This window comes from Primulina huaijiensis, chromosome 12 (assembly GCF_012295235.1).
Source record: "Primulina huaijiensis isolate GDHJ02 chromosome 12, ASM1229523v2, whole genome shotgun sequence".
Lineage (NCBI taxonomy): Eukaryota > Viridiplantae > Streptophyta > Magnoliopsida > Lamiales > Gesneriaceae > Primulina > Primulina huaijiensis.
This window is the reverse complement of record NC_133317.1, coordinates 4,412,228-4,434,358: the sequence shown is the minus strand read 5'-3', so window position 1 is coordinate 4,434,358 and position 22,131 is coordinate 4,412,228. Positions and strand designations below refer to the sequence as shown.

Genomic DNA, 22,131 nt, shown 5'->3' with positions numbered 1-22,131 from the left:
TTTTAATAGATATAAAAATATATTTATTTTTTTTATATATATAAAAAATAATGGAACCAATCACAGCTGTCTACGACTCTTTAAGAGAGAACCAGTTTGTGAAGAGATGCGTCTCCTCTTTAATAATCATAATTATATAAATGTAAAAATTTGTGTAAGATGGTTTCACGGTGATATTTTGTGAGACATATCTCTTATTTGGGTCATCCATGCAAAAATAATTAAGAGTATTATTTTTTTATTGTGAATATCGATATGGTTGATCCGTCTCACAGATAAAGATTCGTGAGATTGTCTCACAAGAGAGTTACTCAATTATAAATTCAGCGTATAAAAATATTATGAAGTCAAATTGTTACAATTATGATGAATAGAAGTTGCCAAATTCCCAGCTACCTAGTAGGTAGATAATACACAGAAGCTGATCTTTTTAATCTAACGAATTAATTTTGTGATACAGATCTCTAACAAAACATATTTCATAAAAAAAAATTATTTTTTTATCTTAAAAATATTATTTTTTATTTTAAATATAGATGAATCAAGTTAATCCGTGTCACGAAAATAAATACGTGAGATCATCTCTCGGACTAACCTATTCTTGGTCCTATCAGGCTCAAACATGTCATTTCTTAATTTTCCAACCTGTTCTTGGTCCTATCAGGCTCAAACATGTCATTTCTTAATTTTCTTTTTTGGAAAAAAAAAAAACAATAATAGGGTCTACCAAATATGACGAGTACAAATTTATTTAATGAACAAGTGAGATGAATTCTCTAGACATAATATAAATCCGATTGAAGATATAAAAGAAAAATTTATAAAATAACTTCGGTCAACTATTTAATTAAGAAAATGATATTAGAGTGAAATACAATTTTTAATTAAATAGTTAACTAAGATTAAAAAACAAATTACCCCATATATAAATATGAATCCGATTGAAGATATAAAAGAAAAATTTATAAAATAACTTCGGTCAACTATTTAATTAAAAAAATGATATTAGTGTGAAATACAATTTTTAATTAAATAGTTAACTAAGATTAAAAAACAAATTACCCCATATATAAGTGAGATGAATTCTCTAGACAACGTGTGATACTTTTAATAAAGTATCCAAGAATTTCTGAATCTCAATAATTGATTAAGATTGTGAATTATTTTTAAATTGACCATTAGCTTAACACAAATATTATATTATATCCAAAATCAGCTAATTCTACCTTCCTTTTTCCACTTTTTGTTTAGTGTTTGGGCCCAAATCCAAATTTAATACTTGATTAATGTATGTGCAAGGGAACATTGAAAGACCCATGTTTAGTGCTGTCATCCACATATTTTAGTTCAGACGGGTCAACACTACCGATATTCAGAATAAAAAATAGTACTCTTAGCATAAAAAATAATATTTTTTCATGGATGACCCAAATAAGAGATCTGTCTCACAAAATACGACCCGTGAGATCGTCTCACACAAGTTTTTGGTATATAGAAATAAGTACTCACCAAATCCCACAATATTTAACCCTTTTTAAATTTATTGTATTTGCAAAATAATTCCATTTTTCGATGAAGTTCCTATGGAAAAAAGGTTTAAAAAATTATTAATATTCACAAATAGAAGTCGCAATTCTTTGCATTTAACTTTTTGACATGCTACATGTAAAACATCATATGCGATTTTTAGATATATTAATCAATTAATTAATAATTAATCGATGTGAACATTATTATTAATGGTCAATATTAGCTGTCCACTTTATTGATTAATGTGTGAGAAATTGGTTAAGTCAGAATTAGACTTGTTATGTGGGGAATATAAATGGGCCCTACTATCAATTACTTAGTTAATTTTAAAATTAAAAATAAATGATTGCCTAAAGTATTTTTATTGAACACGTTTTAATTGGGTCTCAAAGTTTTATAAATTATTTATATAAATGTGCATCAAGAGATATTTTTGTGCTCGACGTTGAGGTGACATTTATCTAGTAGATATATAATTTTGATATGTTTCATCACGTCCAATAGATAAATAACACTCTAACGATAGATACAAAAGTGAATACAGTTGATGATCCGTATATCAAACTAATAAATATATATATATATATTAGATAGTTCTGGATATAAATTCACAAAAACTACAAAAATTCTAACTTAAAAAAACATAAATGAGCGGTGAGCCCGTAAGATATTAAGGTAGAATAAATAAATATTTGATCAATGGTTAGAAATTAAAATTTTCTTATCAACACTTTCTCATGCGATTCTATCACACAATATTTGTTTTCTACCGTTTAATTTCATTTTGATTAAAAAAACATAAATGAATAATTATAAAAATATTATTTGATTCTACTGTAAATTTTTTAATAAGTGAATTCCGACTAATTTATCTGTAATTAGTTCCATATATCTTTAAACATCTGTTAAATATGTATGAGCCTATGTATATGATGAAAATGGATAATGAGTGGCTGAGTAGTTTCACAGTTTTCACACAGAAACACACACTGACCAAGTCTTCTCTTCCTTTAACCAGGTGGTCTTATCGGCGACTTTCTTGCGATCCCAATTCTCTGACTCCGCTCTTTGTTTTTCATCTTTTCTTTTCTTTTTTCTGTGGTGTTCTTTGTTTCGTGCCATTTAATTCAATCCCTCCTTCCGTTTTTACCTTCGAAGCACCACTTGACTCTCCCCCTCTCTCTCAAAATCTAGACAAATTCTTGGGATGAAAAATTAATAAATTAATAAATAAAATACAAGAGCTCGGGCTGAAGTTCTGACTTGCGCTTCATCTATTGATATTTGAGCAACTGTCGAGCTTTTTGGGTTCCCTCTGTTTGCCTCCAAGATCGAATTTTTGTTGGTCCATTTCTGCAAGTTTATTGAAGAGTCCGTTTTGGAAGGTTTATGTTAGTGGGTTCTTAATTGTTGATCTCCAGTTCAGACTATTTTTGGATATGGGGTCCCGTTAAGAGATTGATGTGCGTTTCATCAATACAAAAGCTTTAAAGGTTCTCAATTTTATTCCAGATCTGTGTTCTCTCTTTCTTTTTTCTGGTTTTGGTTGTCTTCGGCTCTTTGTGCTCAATCTTTTTGCCTTTTTACATGCAAAAAGATAAAGGGCGTATTTAGTTTCTTGTTCTGTGATTGTTGTTCTTTTATGCGTAGGTCTTTTTATAAAAGTTAGTTATAAACAAGGCTAATTGGAAGTTTGTGTTTTTGTTATAGGTTGGAAGCTTGTTCTTCTACCACTGTATTGAATACAAGCCTGAATTTTTCCCAATGAATGAGTGTATTTTGCTGGGATAAACTGGATAATATCGTCATCAGCTTTTTTTCTCGCTGAAATTCATTTTTTTTTTATTAAGGGTCGTATTTTCTGGGTTGATTATAGGATTTAGGGAAACCTAAGAACCTTTTGGAGGATTTCGGTCTTGGATTTTTGAGACGGATCCAGTCACGGAGAATAGGGAGTGTGACTGCTTGGCTGGTCTGGAGTGCATCCTGAATATAATCAGGGCCCTAAGGATGGGGTCCTGCTTGTCCGGTGAAAGCAGGGGCAGCCCTCTTCCTGGTTCTCCTGTTGGAGTTCGAAAGAGGAAGGGATCGAAAAGGAGACTCGGCTCTCGAAATTCATCCTTTGATTTTAGGGCGGAAGAACAACTTCATCGGACGCCTGGGCGGCTGTTCTTGAATGGTTCGAGTGAGATTGCTTCACTGTTTACCCAGCAGGGCAAGAAAGGAACCAATCAAGATGCCATGATTGTTTGGGAGGTTAGCTCATTTTATCCTTACCTTGATATTTGGATTTAAAGATAACTGAGAAAGATCAAGTCTATAGTGATTTGAGGTATTGTAATTTGTAGGATCACTGGTAATCTTGTCTTTGACTTGAGAGGTTAGCCATAACCTTTTTATGTGCTGTTCAACCATAGTTTTCTGTGAAAATAAAGTCATTGTATTGAACTCTTCACCATTGTTTTTTTCAAATTTTCGTTTTTTTTTTTGTAGCCTTTGGACGATGTTATACTGATCAGCTGAAAACTGTTGCTTTCTGGTTTCATTTGCATATTTTCTTAAACAAATCAATTACTGCATGATATCGGTTATTCTATTAAACTTAAAACATTTATTATGAGAAACTATAAATACATGCTCTCTTTCACAATTGCGGGTTTTTAACTCTCTGCTAATGCTAGACAACTTTCCACATCTTTGTGAGTTTCAAGGTTCTTGTACATAAGAGATTCACAGTTTCCACTTCTTTATTTGTTTTTACACATCTATACATTACTAAGCCTGACCCCACTTGGTAGGATAAAGGCTTTTGTGTGAATTTCTGTACAAATATGTGATAGTTAACAATGGGCTACATTTTTATTTAATACGTATTCCCAATTCCTTCATATGAACTTATAGTTTTTACACCCTGCCTCCTGAATTTGAAGCCAAAGATCGGTGAATATGTTCGTTGAATTACTTTATTATTTATTGTATATTATTCAATAAAGACTATCCAAGACCTACTTGGTGAAATATGTACTATCGTGCACCAAATGTTTTGAATTAGTTGTGACCCATGGTTTTGGCATTTTATTAAAGCCATTTTTTCCAATGGTACTAGCTCACAAAAGGTGGCTAGCTCAGTAGTTTTGTACTTTAACGAACAGATGAAATTGTTGTTTTATCGAAAGTTATAGTTTGTTTTGATGGTACAACTCAAATATTTTATACCACACGAAGCCCAAACACTACGCTTCTATTTCTTTACAAGCAAAAAAGTTGTTACTCTCCAACAATCTCCTTTATAATTGCACCTACTTGTGACTCATGGGAATTAAGTATATAATTTGGGCTCTGATACCAATTAAATGACCGAGTGTTTACCGTTTTATCAATAGTTAAAGTTCTTTGATGTTACAAATATCTAGTCATATTATATGTTTGGAACCTGATAGACTCATGTGGGTTCAATGCATCTATCACTATGATCTCATGCATAAAATGATAGACCCAAGATTCAAAATGCCAACCTCAGGGGTTGTTAAATTACTAGTAAGACCTTTTTGAGGTAGCAAAAGAAGGATATATGCTTATTTTATAAGCATGTGATTATTGGATTCGAAGAAGTGAAATTGTAGATCTCATAGTTTGTTACAAGTCCGGTTGGTTTTGTGCTATCTCATCCAATTTAAAAACTGATAATAATGTTCCCTAGATCTAATGTTGAATCTTTTAGTGCAGATTAAATTTTTATCATCATGTTTTCTTATTTATCTTAGTTAAACTGACATCATCTCTGTGGTCATTCAATCCTTTTAGTGCTCCAAATTGTCTGAAGTTACTGGTGTAAGTTTTCTTTTCTCTGATTTTTTCTGAGATTGATATCCAGAATTTTGGCTCAAGGACAGACACGGTTTTCTGTGGGGTTTTTGATGGGCACGGTCCTTACGGTCATATGGTCGCAAAGCAAGTTCGAGATTCTCTTCCTCTTAAGCTAAGTGCACACTGGGAAGTTAATATAAAAAGCGATGAAGTTCTTAGAGAGGTCAGTTTAAATACTGCTGGTAGTTTAGGCACTGGAGATAATTCCTCTGTTTCTGCTGATGAGGACGCTAGAGCTTCTATTGATGTTGATGAATATGGCAAGAATTCAGAAGTCTTTCAGACCTTGAAAGATTCTTTTCTGAAGGCTTTTAAGGTAATGGATAGGGAATTGAGAATGTATGCAAATATTGATTGCTTCTGCAGTGGAACAACGGCTGTGACTCTGGTGAAACAGGTACAACTCGATAAATTTAGAAGTGATTCTCGATGTTGTTTTCAATGTATTCTGCAATTCATATGTTCTTCTGTAGGGCCGGGATCTTGTTATTGGAAATGTCGGGGACTCAAGGGCTGTGTTGGGTACGAGAGATGAAAATAATGCACTTTTTGCAGTCCAATTGACTGTTGATCTAAAACCTAATCTTCCAGGTAAGGCTCTTTCCTCTTCCCATAATATTGGTTGTAGCACAAAATAAAACTTCTCATTCTGTTCCCATCCGACTCCGAATTTTCAGCCAATTCTCCTGCTAAAATTGTGCACTTTGGAATTTTCTCGTAGGGTAGAGTTTAAAAAAATAATTTTGTAAATCCGCTGTTCTCCCCTTTATTTTTCCAAGGTCAATCACTTGTATTTATAATCATTGGATTTTAGTGGAGATGTCAATACAAATACCAAGTTTTCTGCTTTTCTTTTCTGTATGTGTGTGTTTGCTTGCTTGTCCATCATATTCTTGATTCTATTCATACCTCTGTTACAGCTGAAGAAGAGAGGATACTCAAATGTAAAGGACGTGTTTTCTCCCTTCAGGATGAACCTGAGGTTTCAAGAGTGTGGCTGCCAAACAATGACTCTCCTGGCCTTGCTATGGCACGTGCATTTGGTGATTTTTGTCTCAAGGACTTTGGTCTTATCTCGGTGCCCGAAATTTTTTACAGGCGCGTCACCGATAAGGATGAATTCATAGTATTAGCAACCGATGGGGTAAGGACTAGTGATTTATTCCCCCCAAACTGCAGTATTCGATTTTATATCTATTTCTGGGGTCATCCTATTATCTCTTTGTTTGCTTTTACTGTGTGTCTTGTTCACCTGTCTAGTTGTTTTGTTGTGACATGTAAGGTTGTGTTTTTCTGTCTATTTTGCTTAGATGTTCCCTTTTTTGCTGTCTACTGACTACTAGTGCTCTGCTTGGAGTTGTTTTACCATTGATTGACCTTTTAATTTTCAAAGAGCTGCGTTTGTGCTACATGCCTTGGATTTTAACGATTGAATTGGTCGTGCTTGAATGACAAGGTTGTATTCTATATTATTTAATGATATTTTACTTTTTTTTTTAGAAAAAAAGTAAAAGTTGATCCGATTTGTACGTGTATTGTAGATTTGGGATGTTCTTTCGAACGAACAAGTGGTGGACGTTGTCGCTTCCTGCCCCACACGTTCATACGCTGCTCGGACTCTTGTGGAGTCGGCGGTGAGGTGTTGGCGTTCCAAGTATCCAACTTCCAAGGTCGATGACTGTGCTGTTGTTTGCCTTTTCCTCGACTCAAACGAGACCATACGCTCGATATCCAAATCCAAGGAAAATATCCCATCACCGGAAAAAGGTCCAACTGGGCTGAACCGTTCTGGTACGGTCAGAACCGAGGGGAATGAGGCACATGAATCAGGAGACGGGGAAGGTCCGGAAGCAGCAGAAGGCGACCAAATGGTGAATATCGAAACGGGAAAAGAGTGGTTGGCTCTTGAAGGCGTCTCTCGGGTAAACACTATGCTGACCTTGCCTAGGTATGTGCCCAGCAAAGATGACAAAAAAGATAGTAAAGTTAAGAAATAAAGGTGGCATTTTTTCATCTATTACTTTATTAATATGTATCCACCTCCCCCCCCCCCCCCCCCCCCCCCCCACAATGATTTAATATTTTAGGACCATTTTATATTTATGATGATTATATTATATTTTGTGTGTGATTTTGAGGGGGATGGAGAGTTGGACCCGACTAGTATTAGAGTGTCTGGGAATGGTCCATTATTTCTGTTTTGTGTGGTTAGAAATTGGGAAAATTTTGTAGTATCCAACTCTTCCTGTTTATTATTCGAATTTGTGTGTACATCGATCGACCTGCCCATTTTACCAGATATTTTTATATTAAATACTATGCTGTCGATAATACTCGTGGCCACACTGCAAATTCAAATTTCCATTTGTGTATGCTTAATTTACCAGTTCGAGCAATGTAATGTTTCCGTCGTTGTCAACTTTGGTCTATTTGTTGGTTATTTCTATTAAAACACAAAAATAAAGGTGGCCGCCGCCCTATTTTATTTTATTTTATTTTTGGATTTAACAGAAATTTTCAACCTTGAATTGACTACTCTCTACCTTTTCTAAGTAACTTTTAAAAATAGTTTCCAAATTTTCAGTACAAACCCCAAAAAAAAAATTGAAAAAAGGTATAATTACAATCATATAATATTTTCTGGACCCTTTGAATTCAATGCCTTCACATTAAATCCTCAAACTATATCTTGGATACTGACATAAAATAAATAAACTAATAATTTGGGGCAATTAATTCTTGAAGGGGATAATGCAAATTATATAAATTTAGGAACTTAATTTGCCAACTTAATATAGAGAGTTACATATGAAAGTATATTAACATAAAGTTTTCAACATTAATAATAGTAAATCATTTTTGCATTGTTGTGATCGTGTATCTATCTATGTTCAACAACATTTTAAGATTGCCGCTGGATTCGAATTACAAGGTTAGATTTATCTTTCGAGGCCAACAAAATATAGTTTAACTGTTTGCGGTCGAGGCAAAAATTAAACTCTTTATTAGTAAAATGTTCATGGATTTCGAAAGATACATCTTTCACTATACAACTACTTAGTGTCAAAATCAGAAACAACCCACCAACTCTACACGGTTCAACCCAAAAAAAATCATGTTTGGGGTTTTCGGGTTCGAGTCAGATCGGGTTGGACCCGATAGTTGACCCGAAAAAATGATCGGGTTGGGTTGGGTTGGTTGACCCGAAAATTTGAATTTTTTTTTAAAAAAAATATAATTAATAAATATTGTCTACATTTTTATATATTATATGTTTGAAAAAATATTTATTGTATATTTAGATCATAAATTTTCATAATTTAATATTTATTTTGAACATTTTTTTTAAACAATTTTTTATTTGATTTAGTAAATATACTTTATTTTTCTACAATTACACTTTCAAATTTAAATCATATATATGAGGGAGATTTTGTTATTATGTGTTTAAATTAAAATATTATTATTATTTTTTCAATTTTATTTAATTTTCTTTAAAAAAATTCAAAATCGGGTTGATTTGAGTTCGGGTTCGTGTTCGGGTTGAGAGTTTCTGGGTTGGCTCGGGTTCGAGTTGGGTTCGGGTTGAGCAATTTTTAAATAATACTATTACTCAACCCGATTCAACCTACTCCATCTGAATTGACACCCCTAGGAGCAGCTGCACTATAAGATTCAAATTTCTTCTAACCATGAGAAGATTTAGTACTCTATCTATTATATATTATCTACCTAAAACTGCAACTGTTAATTTACATAATTTGATAGTAAATATTGCTTATTAGTAGTTTAACATATTTTTTACAATTATTAATTTTAATACTAATTACTAGTTTTGATTACCAATTAATTAATTAGTTATCTAATAATCTTATAAATTCGATAGTTTTATAGTTTTAATTTTTTTTAATAAGTTTTTATCTAATATAATCTTTTAAATTTGTAAGTCATTTTATTTACAATGCATACGGACAGTTTCAATCGGTAGGAGACTTGTAATGGGTACTTAAATCATGATTATATGGCTTTATTATGGTAATTAATGCAATTAATCTAAGAATAAACTATCGATTAAAAATTACAAATAATTAGAATTTAAGTGAGATGAAAAAATTAATATATTATTGTTGTGAAAAAGTAAAAATTTACGGTAAAAAGTAAAAATCTCAAACTCTCAAAATTATCACACTACACACTTTATAATATTTTTCTCTCAACTCAATTGTGATTTTCTTCATAAATGAGAGATCTATTTATAGAAAATTTTTACAAATAATCCAAAAATAAAATAGATTATTACCTACATCATCACACACTAATTTTCAATATTCAACACCTAATTTTACCTAATTTTCAACATTTAACATTCACATTTTCAACACAAATATTTAACACATTTTTAAATAATTTTTCAACACTCCCCCTTGTGATGATGATCATAATGATTGTATACATTACGTGTTTTTATACTGCCTCGTTAAAAACCTTACTAGGAAAAACCCATTGGGATAAAAACCATAGTAAGGGAAAAAGAGTGCAGTCACGTAAACTCCCCCTCATGTTGACACGAACAATTCTTCACAAATTTCGTAGATTGCGCATCCCAATATTATATATGTGCTTTCTGAATATTGTCGTAGGAAGTGCCTTTGTGAAGAGATCTGATGAGTTTTCACTTGATTGAATGTGACGAACATCAATACATTTATTCTTCTCAAGCTCCTTGGTGAATGCGAAGAACTTAGGAGGAATATGTTTAGTTCTGTCGCTTTTTATGTATCCTTCTTTCATTTGAGCAACACATGCAGCATTATCTTCATATAGTATCACAGGCTTCTCGTCGAATGATAATCCGCATGAGATTTGGATATGTTGAGTCATTGATTTTAACCACACACATTCACGGCTTGCTTCATGTAGTGCAATAATCTCGGCATGATTTGATGAAGTTGTTACAAGTGTTTGTTTCTGTGAACGCCAAGAAATTGCAGTGCCTCCACGAGTAAATACATATCCAGTTTGAGAACGTGCTTTGTGTGGATCAGATAAGTATCCAGCATCGGCATAACCAATTATACTTGGATTAGCATCTTTTGAATACAAAAGTCCCAAGTCTGTCGTTCCTCGTAGATAACGGAATATATGTTTAATTCCGTTCCAATGTCTCTTTGTTGGATATGTGCTAAATCTTGCCAATAAATTTACGGCAAAAGATATATCAGGCCTTGTACAATTTGTAAGATACATAAGGGCACCGATAGCACTTAGATATGGTACTTCTGGACCAAGAATATCTTCATCATCTTCACATGGACGGAATGGATCCTTTTCTATGTTTAATGATCTAACAACCATTGGAGTACTTAAAGGATTTGATTTGTCCATATTAAAACGTTTAAGGATCTTTTCTGTATAATTTGTCTGGTGAACAAATATTCCACATTCTTTTTGTTCAATTTGTAAACCCAGACAATACTTGGTTTTTCCAAGATCCTTCATTTCAAATTCTTCTTTCAAGTATGACACAACTTCTTGAATTTCCTTATTTGTTCCAATGATGTTTAAATCATCAACATATACAGCAATAATTACGCATCCGGATGTTGTTTTCTTAATGAAAACACAAGGGCATATTGAATTATTTACATATCCCTTTTTCATCAAGTGATCACTTAGCCTATTATACCACATTCTGCCGGATTGCTTCAACCCATATAATGATCTTAGTAATTTCACAGAATAACATTCTCTGGGTTTTGAACTTTGTGCTTCAGGCATCTTAAATCCTTCAGGGATTTTCATATATATATTACTATCAAGTGATCCATATAAGTAGGCTGTAACAACATCCATAAGACGCATTTCTAAATTTTCAGATACTGCCAAGCTAATCAAATACCGAAACGTAATTGCATCCATCACAGGAGAATACGTTTCTTCATAATCAATTCCAGGCCTTTGAGAAAAACCTTGTGCAACAAGTCGAGCTTTATATCTTACTATTTCATTTTTCTCATTTCGCTTTCGAATAAAAACCCATTTGTATCCAACAGGTTTTACACCTTCAGGTGTAAGGACTATAGGTCCAAAAACATTACGTTTATTTAGCGAATCCAATTCAACCTGGATGGCATCTTTCCATTTTATCCAATCCTGCCGATTTTTACATTCACCAAAAGATTTTGGTTCATGATCTTCATTATCATTTATGATGTCGATTGCCACATTATAAGAAAATATATCATCAATTTCTTCTATATCTTTTCGGTTCCATATTTTTCCAGTATTAATATAATTGATAGAGATTTCATGATTCTCGTCAGTTTGTGGTTCTGACAAAACATTTTCATCATCATGTGTTTCTTCAGGAACATCATTCTCTATTTTGTGATCATTATGTGTTTCTTCAGGAACATCATTCTCTATTTTGTGATCATTGTGTTTCTCTATGAATTTTCTTTTTCGAGGATTTTTATCCTTGGAACCAACTGGCCTTCCACGCTTCAGGCGTTTAATGACATCATGACTATCTTCAATTTGTTTCTTCGGAATTTCAATTCGAGCAGGGGCATTTGCAGCATGTATATATGATTTAGTTACCCCTTTTGTGTCTGCAAATGCATCTGGTATTTGATTTGCTATTCTTTGCAAGTGCACAATTTGCTGTACATCTTTTTCACATTGTTTTGTTCTTGGATCCAGATGTAACAATGATGATACATACCATGTAATTTCTTTTTCGGTATGTTTCTGTTCTCCCCCTAACATTGGGAAGATTTCCTCATTAAAATGACAATCAGCAAAACGTGCTGTGAACACGTCGCCTGTCTGTGGTTCAAGATATCGAATGATCGATGGACTATCATAACCAATATAAATTCCAATCTTTCTTTGAGGTCCCATTTTCTTTCGTTGAGGTGGTGCAATAGGCACATACACCATACATCCAAAAATTCTCAGATGAGAAATGTCTGGTTCTTTACCAAATGCAAGCTGCAATGGGGAGTATTTATGATATGCACTTGGTCTGATGCGAATTAATGAAGCAGCATGTAAAATTGCATGTCCCCATATAGAAATAGGGAGCTTTGTTTTCATAATCATTGGTCTAGCAATCATTTGCAGACGTTTAATCAATGATTCAGCCAATCCATTTTGAGTATGTACATGAGCAACAGGATGCTCAACAATGATTCCCATAGACATACAATAATCATTGAAAGTCTGGGAAGTAAATTCACCAGCATTATCAAGTCTAATTTTCTTGATTGTATAATCGGGAAATTGATTCCTCAATTTTATTATTTGAGCAAGTAATCTTGCAAATGCAACATTTCGAGTTGACAATAAACATACATGTGACCATCTGCTGGAGGCATCAATCAATACCATAAAGTATCTGAATGGTCCACATGGTGGATGGATTGGTCCACAAATATCACCCTGAATACGTTCAAGAAACATTGGTGATTCAGTTTGGATTTTGGCTGGTGATGGTCTTATAATAAGTTTTCCAAGAGAACATGCTTTACATTGAAACTTATTATTCTGAAAGATCTTCTGGTCTTTCAATGGATGACCATGTGTATTTTCTATAATTCTTCGCATCATTGTTGAACCAGGATGTCCTAATCGATCATGCCAATTGGTTAATATTGAAGAATTATCAATTACCATGTTTGATTCAATGGGACGTATATGTGTATAATGCAATCCAGTAGGGAGCATTGGTAGTTTTTCAATCACATATTTCTTTCCTGATTTATATGTGGTAAGACACATATATTTCTCATTCCCTTCATTCATTGTTTGAGTATCATACCCATGGGAATATATATCATTAAAACTCAACAAATTTCTTTTCGATTGTGGTGAATATAAAGCATCATTGATCAAAAATTTTGTACCATTAGGTAACAAAAATTGTGCTTTACCACATCCTTTAATCAAGTCTACAGGACCTGATATTGTATTCACCGTTGTTTTTGTTGGTTTTAGTTCCAAGAAATATCTTTTATCTCGGAGGATAGTGTGCGTTGTACCACTATCGGGTATGCAAACTTCAGCTTTGCTCATAGCATTTTCCATATTTGAACTTCAAAAAATATGCAATGAAAAAAAATTAATGACAATACATATTTAAATATAACACATATCATAATTGTACAATAAAACATTATCATATAAATACATGAAAAATAAATTATTGTACATTTATATTCTACCACTATATTGTTCATTTTCAGAGAAATCATTGAGAAAATCTGCAGCATCAATATTGTTCATTTCTATCCCACCAACATATTGATCATTTCCAGAGAAATCATTCATAAAATCAGCAGCACCAAAATGAGTTGAATCACTCAAACGGTCACTTCGCTCAGTGAAGTTGGTCTCTTTTTCTTTCCCCTTTATCGATTCTTTATAGAGCTTGCAAAGGTGCTCAGGAGCTCGACAAATACGAGACCAATGTCCTGGAGTGCCGCATCTGAAACAAGAACTTTCAAATCTTTTCGAGTGATTTTCATTAACACTCATGTTCTCATGATGCCTTTTCTGTGGATTGTTTGGGACGTTATTTTGAGATGAGTTATAGAAATAACTATCTCGATTATTTTCAAAACCACGGCCGCGTCCACGACCACGACCACTTCCTCGTCCACGTCCACGTCCACGTCCACGACCTCGACCTCGACCTCGACCTCGACCAAAACCTTGTCTTTGAATTTGATTTTGGTTTCCAGGTTTAAATTCATTTTTACTTACAGCATTTACTTCTGGAAATGCTGTTGATCCAGTGGGTCGGGACTGATGATTTCTCATTAATAGCTCGTTGTTCTTTTCCGCCACAAGAAGACAGGCGATGAGTTCAGAATATCTCGCAAATCCACGCACTCTATATTGTTGCTGTAGTGTTATATTTGATGCGTGAAACGTGGAAAATGTTTTTTCAAGCATTTCCGATTCTGTAACCTCATGTCCACAAAATTTTAACTGCGAGATTATTCTATACATCGCTGAATTGTAATCACTGACTTTTTTAAAGTCTTGGAATCTTAACATATTCCATTCATCACGGGCGGTCGGAAGTATAACTTCCCTTATATGTTCAAATCTCTCTTTTAATCCTTTCCACAGAGCCATGGGATCTTTTTCGATGAGATATTCACATTTTAANAAAGTAAAAATCTCAAACTCTCAAAATTATCACACTACACACTTTATAATATTTTTCTCTCAACTCAATTGTGATTTTCTTCACAAATGAGAGATCTATTTATAGAAAATTTTTACAAATAATCCAAAAATAAAATACATCATTACCTACATCATCACACACTAATTTTCAATATTCAACACCTAATTTTACCTAATTTTCAACATTCAACATTCACATTTTCAACACAAATATTTAACACATTTTTAAATAATTTTTCAACAATTATAGAGTTTTCCATTCATAAATAAATATTTATTTGAGAGTTTCGGCCATTGGTTTTGAGCTCTCAAACCTTTTTTTAATTAATTATGTTCAATTCAAATATTGATACAAAATTAATTATAAAATATTAATTCTCCCATTAATGTATATTTATTTCTTGAATGAAATATTTAATTTGATCTCAATTTTGGCAGGGAAGATGAAAGAACACATTAATTATAACTAGACACGATATTTGAGATCATTAAAGATCATTAATTTTTAAATTTATATAATTATTAAATAAATCTTTATTTAGTTTCATGACTTTTGATAGCAGTTTTTTTTTAAAACATTTGATATTAGTTATATAATTGTAAATTGATAAATTTGAGCTTCAATTAAAATCTAATTGATAAGGGCATAAATGAAAAAAAAAAGATTTAAAGATGATTTTTTGGTTTTGATTTTAAATAATTTATTTGATTCACACTATTTAACATTTGTTTCATATATACAATGGTGAAGGAATTAGATTTTAAATTAAATTTAACGAAATAAATTGAAGATAAAATTGTTATAATTATTTTATAACTAATATGATTGACAAATTATAAATCACGTGCGTCTTTTATTAGTATATATAATTTAGTTTGAGTAAAGGAAGTAGAGACGATGAATGTAAAAGAAAAGAAAGTAGAAGGAATTAGGATCTTGAATGGGTTCAAATTCATGCTTTTCATCACCACTCACTTGCATACATATTGAAAGAAAGAGAAGAGAGAAAATAAGTCATTCATACCATAAATTTTGCTGGGGATAAAAGGGCAGAAAAAGAAAAATGAAAGCAAATAAATTATTGAATGGAAAAACATAGCCAAAAAAAGAAGATTGTGTCTACATTATTCCATTACCATGATTAGGAATGGATAGACAAGAATCATATATGTGATCACCCTCATCCCTTTTCTCCTCCTTTGGTTTCATAACTTTTCCATGGCATTCTCTGATTTCCTGCCCTTGATTACAAGCTACATGACCGTAATTTCCGATATGAAAGTTGCCGCCATTGACAGCTGATCCGGCAGCTTGAATAGGATTCATGGTCGACATATATTTCGGTAAATGTGTTGCACTACTTATGGGGTAAAGACTTGTATAATTCGTGGGATAGTTCTTGATGAAATTTCCATTCATTAGAAGAGAGCCATAGTGAAATGGAGGAAAGGACACTGGATAATTAGCCGAAGAAGATCCGAAGTTGAGGAGATTATTCCCAGTTGTGGTTGAAGCCGTATTGGAGTTAGACCTCGTGATCAGGTTATGATCGTTGTAATTGAAGATGAATGACTTTGTTTTGTTGAAATCATACAATGGCGGTGGAAGATGCTGAACTAATTGCTTGCCTTGTTTCGATGAATTGTTCGAGGTTGCTGATGAAAAAAAATCCGAAACGCTGTTAGGAGCTCGTGGCAGACGATGATCTGCTTGCAGGACAAGTCCCGTGCCCGTATTTCTGGTCGAAGCTGCTGCTGCCACCGCCACCATAGGCACTTCATGGTTATGTTTCCCCTCGTATGTTGTAATGACAGATTTTAAATCATTTGCAGCCCTTTCAACATGCTTCCGCACAGGACAACCGGGGTTCGTGCACTTATAATAGCTTCTGTATTTGCATGCAAGAAAATGCAAAAAAAATATGATATGTTTGACATATTGTTGATCAACTTCACTAGCAATGTGTGTATTATTGCAAATAATTTACAAACCTCGGGTTAGGATTTCCTTTAACAACCTTCTGTCCGTATTTCCTCCACCGATATCCATCATCAAGAATATCAATCTCACTCTCTATCTGGACGACAACTCGTGGCTCCCGAGTGGACCTCGATACATTTGTCTCAATCGAAAAGCTCTCCCTCTTCCTACCAATAATGAAATGCATGTGGTTTGATATTTCGATATTAAAAGGTATAAACAAATGAAGCGTTGCTTTTTCATATATAACACTCCATATATTTTCGGTTATCGTCCATACCTTTTTTTGGAATCAGATTCATCGTTCTGATCATTGTCTTCATCATGGAAGGATATGCTTTCAGTGCTTTCCACATCTTGTTCCTCAACGACATTAAATTCTTGAGCTTCGAAATCTTTCATCAATGCAGGCAGTGGATCAGATTTAAAATTATAAGTACTATGAATCGATGGATTAGAAGAGTACGCGGCCCCGTTCAGACCAGCCGATGAATCCAACACTATATTCCTAGTTAACGTACCCCCCGCGATTTCATTATTGATCTCCAGTACATCGACACCAAACCGCTTCAACGGCTGAGGTTTTGCGTGATTGTGAGAGCCCTTGTACACGATTTCTGTAATATGGCCGTCGTGGGATCGCTCCACCTTCTTCTTGACCAGGCAGCTTGTGTGGGTGCATTTGTAATAACTCCTCGGATATTCACTCCCTTTCACATGTTTCTGGCCATATTTCCTCCAATAGTACCCATCTTCTGTCACTTCTTTGGGAAAACATGCCCCCTTCTGTTGCTTTTCCAGGCACTCTTTTTTCTTATTTTCTTGCAAATCCACTGGATGTTCAAAGTATTCCTCAACTGCCTGCATGCGCCAATTAGAATTCATTTCATTACAAAAGTAAACGGAACTATGAAACATCCGTAATCCATAGATCAGTTGCACATATAAATATTTACGTACTTTGTTGTGAGGCCTTATGTAATTTTTGGCCACTGAACAAGGATCCGTATTCCCATTGGCAGCAAGTTTCCATTTCAGCTTTAATCTGTCGTGATTAGGTGATGGAAATTGAAAGGTTCCAGTGGTTGGAGATAGCTCTGCCCCCTATATATATACACACACATAACCAAAATTCATCCAAATTAGTGTACTTAACCCTTGTTCACAATCAATGGCTTGCTTGTTTGCAAATTTCAGAAATATTTCAAACACTTTAAGTATCTTAACAACATATTATAAATAAATTTCAATTTTCTCTGGGAGCTGCTTTAACTCTGATTTTTTAACAGATTTTCTAACACTTAATTTCTTTAAAAAAATTTATATTTATGTCGTTTGCATATGAATTACTTGTAATGATTTTATTAAACTCAGTAATTGGATAAGTGACCAAATCTTTTGAGAAGCCAACTCTCTTGCTTAAGGAGTAGTACTATTACCTTAACTTTAATTACACGAACTGACAAAACTAAGTATTGATAACAAATATTTTCCATGCACATACGCTATTGCAAGTACTTTTATTTATGTTCGNCCTGAGCATTTGGTAGCAGCTCAGGGGAGTCGAGCAAGGCGGAGGGACTAATTCCAGGTGGCACCGTGAAATACGGCGAGCATAGCAGGGTCGACGGTGACGTCGAATGCGGCGGTGGCTTGTGTGGTGTCCTGATCAGGAATCGTGGCTGTACGTTCATATTCCGAACATTGAAACCACATTTCGCGGCCCTCCTCTCCGCGATGCTAATCATCATGTTACTCCGCTCACCTCCGCCTCCTCCGCCGCCACCCCTATTTGTCATAACAATATTCTCATGCTGATCTACGTGAAATGACGACCACGATGACGAAGACGGCCTATGATATATTTCTTGATTTCTGTTGATCAACGGAGCTGATGGTGATGATCTAGAGCTGTCGCCGGTATGATTCGACTCCATCACCAAATCAATCTTTGAAATCGACCATAGGAATTGAAAAACAAAACGTAAAAACAATCTGGATTAATAAATTGTATAGTATATATACAGCTTTCTTGATGATTCATAAATTCAATATTCTGGAATATTATGTCACAGTATCAATCAATGGAAAACCCTGACGATTAGATAAGGGTTTTCAAGATTTTGATTGATACTGTTTGATCACATTGAAGGATATGTATTTACAGGAGAAATTATATGCATAAATAATAAAGATGGAAGAAAAGATGGTAGTATATGTGTGTGTGTGATATTGAGGGAGAGATATAGTACTGTGTACTGATTAATAATGGGACAGATATATGAATGACTCACTTGCCATGCAAAGTTAATGGAATTTTATTAATTCCACGTAGCTGTCTAATTATTTAACTCTGCTTTTTTCCGAGAAAATTGTATATTTTTTTGTGACGTATGTTTGTTTCTTTATGATTTTGATTTTCTATATTATAAAATTTCAGTTTTAGTATACTTTATGTACTGATTTTTTGGGCAATGTCAGTGATTTTTCACTTGAAGTGTTAATATAATACTACAACGTCGGTGTCATATCAAATTCGTAATGATGTCACGTCAATGCCATGGCGAATTAAAGACTAAAATTACCAACAAAAAAAAACATTTATAATTGACTAAAATCAAAATTTGAGAACACATATGATCAAATCATAAATAGACAAACACACAATATATATAGTTTTATTATGTTGTCCACCAATGAGATATCACTCACCTATAGGATATGATGTACAATTTGAAGATACTTCTATCACATCCAATTGATGACTCTCACCTCATTTGTGGACACAACGTGTGCATGTATTTGATTAAAATACAAATATATCATGAGTTACATAATATTCACATAACAAGTGCGATTGATTCTCTAGTTGGATAATCATAATTTTGTTGCGGTTGTAATGTATAATTAGTTGGCGGGTGATTTGGAATAGTTGTGGTAAAGCGAGAAACTTGAACGGAAGTTTAGGTACACAAAGACTGTACTATATATACATATATGTATTTGTGTGTGTGTATAACTAACTACTCCATCTATTTTTATGGAAATTTTTGTTATTCGCTCTCTATATATGGCATATGAGTAAGTAGATAAGATTCAACTTAAATTCTTCATTTGTATTATCGTGTACCAAAGTATTTGGTTTTAGTCTTTATAATAAAACAAAACCAATGTAATGAGACGAAATCTCGGATTCGATATTCAACTGTAACAAACATCACAAACATCTCAAAAAAAAAATGTAAAAAAGGGTCAATTTTCTAACTGATCTAAAGGATGGAAAACATAGAAATATTAACACAGCCCCTTGTGTGCTTGGTATCTTTCTTTCTGTTTATTTGAGTAAATTTTATAAACCATCTGTATGGAAATCAAATTTTGCACAGCTAAACTCAATTCCTGAATCCAATCTCACTTGACCAAACGCAGGAATCACAAGATTCGATTGCTGTATTCTATAGCTCACTGTTAAATAAAGGGTGAAAACGAGTCGAGTTACTCTCGAGCTCAGTCAAAACTCGAGCTTGGTCTAGTCAAGTTCAAATAACTCGAGCCCGAGTAATTTCTGAGTTTGCTCAACTCGAGTATGTATATGTGTGTGTGTGTATTGATTATATTTTTTTAAAAAAAATCTTTTTTACAAAAAATTCAAAATCGAGGTGTTCGATCTGGAGTAGTTGAAATTTTTTTCAAGTCACGCTCGAGCTCGACTCAGCTTGATAGCACCCCTACATTACAGGCACACATTTGGCTACAAAAACAATTAAATGAGAGACATGCAACACACTGGGCAGGCGTGTCTGTCTCGGCAGTCGCATGGAAAACCAGAAAGAGATTAACCTGTCACAAATTTTGTAAGCAAAAGATGATTCGACCTCCAGATCATCGACCTGTGATGGATTCAAATAAATTGGTGTCATCTGAGAAAGTCAGAAAAGATAATGAGTTTCTTCAATTCTGATTGCTCGATTAGTTCATATGCAATCACATCCTTTTGCTATATAATTGCTTGGCGCAAGGCAAGGCCCAACAAGGAGAAAAAAATTCAAGGAATGAAGAACAAAGCAAGCATACAAATTATCAATCCCCGCAGTTCATATTCCTCCACTATTTCTTGACGTCTGAATAAGGATTCAGTCACCACGTATCAAAAAGTGCACAAGATTTCCTTCAGAACCCAGAACTATATTTTCTAGGCACCAGAAACTAATTCCGACTCATTCAGACCATTAGAATCAAGTTGAAGAGGAAACAAGAAAGAAGTTCCATACATGCTCACTCGCACAAAATAAACCACTCTTGTCAAACATAAAAAGAAACACCTTTCTCATGGAGTCAAAAACAAATCATCATCCCATCAAAGAAACAAAACAAACCATCACGTCAAACATAACAATAATAAATTAGCTCAATGCCATAAAATAGATAATGAAAATGTGTTGGAGCATGTAAAAAATATAAACAATTGGTACAGATACGGGAGACCTCAAACAGAGCACTTGGCAGCATCACCAACCACAACAAAAGAACATATGAAATTGATAAAGTATTAAAGTGCAAGATATACAGCATTGGAGGAAATCTAAATACACAATCATTCACTATAGCAATATCATAATGTGACAATGAGCGATACCATGATCTGGAACTATACAATGAAAGAAAGTTTACAGTTTGCCTAAATCTACAGTCCCTAACATTTGAACAGATAGCGTGATGTATTTACTGGACCAAAATTCCCGATAAAAATCATTATACGAACACTGGCAAAATATATTGATTTTTCAATCCACGACTTAAATATCTGTAGTAAATTCAACAATCATACATCTGATTGGTATGTGTGTGAAGCTTGAAACCAGAAAATATTCATATAGAACCGCTGATTTTAGAGTTTCATAACAAACTTGCTCAGATATGTTGCCAGCATAGATGAGAAACTATGGGAAAACATTAAGCCTCGACTACCAGATAAAGCTCACCGTCTCGATAATTTTGAAGATGCATGCATATCAGAAATAAAGCATAAACTCAATACAGGATATCACCAAGTCCTTTAAAATCCAGTTCATGATTCATGATAAAGACTATTCCTATAAAATAGGGCAGACAAGTCGTCCTGGCAATGCGTGGCAATCTAACTTCTTGCCTAACGCCCTTAACACTAAAACAATAAGAGAATCAATCATATAGAAGAAAGAAACCTCATGATTTCATTTGAGTAATACCCAAGCGCACAGCGACAGTCAAAACGTCTTAAAATTACAAACTCAAGCTAAAAAAATTTCTCCACTCACTCGGTTTTCTTCTTCTTGTTTCACCTTCCAATTACAATAACAATCACATAGGCAAAAGATTAACTCATTAATGCAAAATTAAACCTGTTGGACAACGCTAAAGCCTAAAACCACAAAAAGCATTGAAAAAAATACAAGCTATGTCACCCCTGTTGTTCCTGAATAGATTAGTATGTCCACACGATCAATACTAGAGTCAAGAAAGCATCACCTGCAAGAAAAATTTCCAATTTCCACGATAGGTTTTCGAGTTCCACT

At 33.7% G+C, this 22,131-nt stretch overlaps 2 protein-coding genes across 3 annotated transcripts; one reads left to right on the top strand and one right to left on the bottom strand.

Moving 5' to 3' along the window:
* The first annotated feature begins 2,476 nt into the window (after positions 1 to 2,476).
* LOC140989577 (probable protein phosphatase 2C 33) lies at positions 2,477 to 7,456 on the top strand. Of its 2 annotated transcripts, none has more exons than XM_073458846.1 (6): positions 2,477 to 3,023; positions 3,407 to 3,786; positions 5,405 to 5,794; positions 5,871 to 5,988; positions 6,318 to 6,541; positions 6,939 to 7,456. In XM_073458846.1, the coding sequence occupies exons 2-6, from the start codon at positions 3,541 to 3,543 to the stop codon at positions 7,392 to 7,394; spliced, it is 1,434 nt and encodes a 477-aa protein (XP_073314947.1). In that variant the 5' UTR covers positions 2,477 to 3,023; positions 3,407 to 3,540; the 3' UTR covers positions 7,395 to 7,456. The 2 variants fall into 2 exon arrangements, with proteins under 2 accessions (XP_073314947.1, XP_073314946.1); XM_073458845.1 differs by having other exon boundaries at positions 3,241 to 3,786.
* An 8,216-nt stretch (positions 7,457 to 15,672) lies between these two features.
* Positions 15,673 to 18,820, bottom strand: LOC140989574 (uncharacterized). The gene is made up of 5 exons (XM_073458833.1): positions 18,114 to 18,820; positions 17,537 to 17,682; positions 16,857 to 17,437; positions 16,588 to 16,743; positions 15,673 to 16,484 (listed from the first exon to the last, which is right to left on the bottom strand). Exons 1-5 carry the CDS (start codon positions 18,511 to 18,513, stop codon positions 15,716 to 15,718), a joined length of 2,052 nt encoding a protein of 683 aa, XP_073314934.1. The 5' UTR covers positions 18,514 to 18,820; the 3' UTR covers positions 15,673 to 15,715.
* Between the last annotated feature and the right edge of the window lie 3,311 nt (positions 18,821 to 22,131).

Bases quoted from the DNA above. Each gene is read 5' to 3' on its own strand.
- LOC140989577 (XM_073458846.1), top strand. From the start codon at position 3,541: ATGGGGTCCTGCTTGTCCGGTGAAAGCAGGGGCAGCCCTCTTCCTGGT. The intron at 5,795-5,870 runs GTACAACTCGAT...GTTCTTCTGTAG, and splicing joins CTGTGACTCTGGTGAAACAG to GGCCGGGATCTTGTTATTGG. The intron at 5,989-6,317 runs GTAAGGCTCTTT...CCTCTGTTACAG, and splicing joins TCTAAAACCTAATCTTCCAG to CTGAAGAAGAGAGGATACTC.
- LOC140989574 (XM_073458833.1), bottom strand. From the start codon at position 18,513: ATGGAGTCGAATCATACCGGCGACAGCTCTAGATCATCACCATCAGCT. The intron at 16,744-16,856 runs GTATGGACGATA...CATTATTGGTAG, and splicing joins GAATCTGATTCCAAAAAAAG to GAAGAGGGAGAGCTTTTCGA. The intron at 16,485-16,587 runs GTTTGTAAATTA...ATGCAAATACAG, and splicing joins AAAGGAAATCCTAACCCGAG to AAGCTATTATAAGTGCACGA.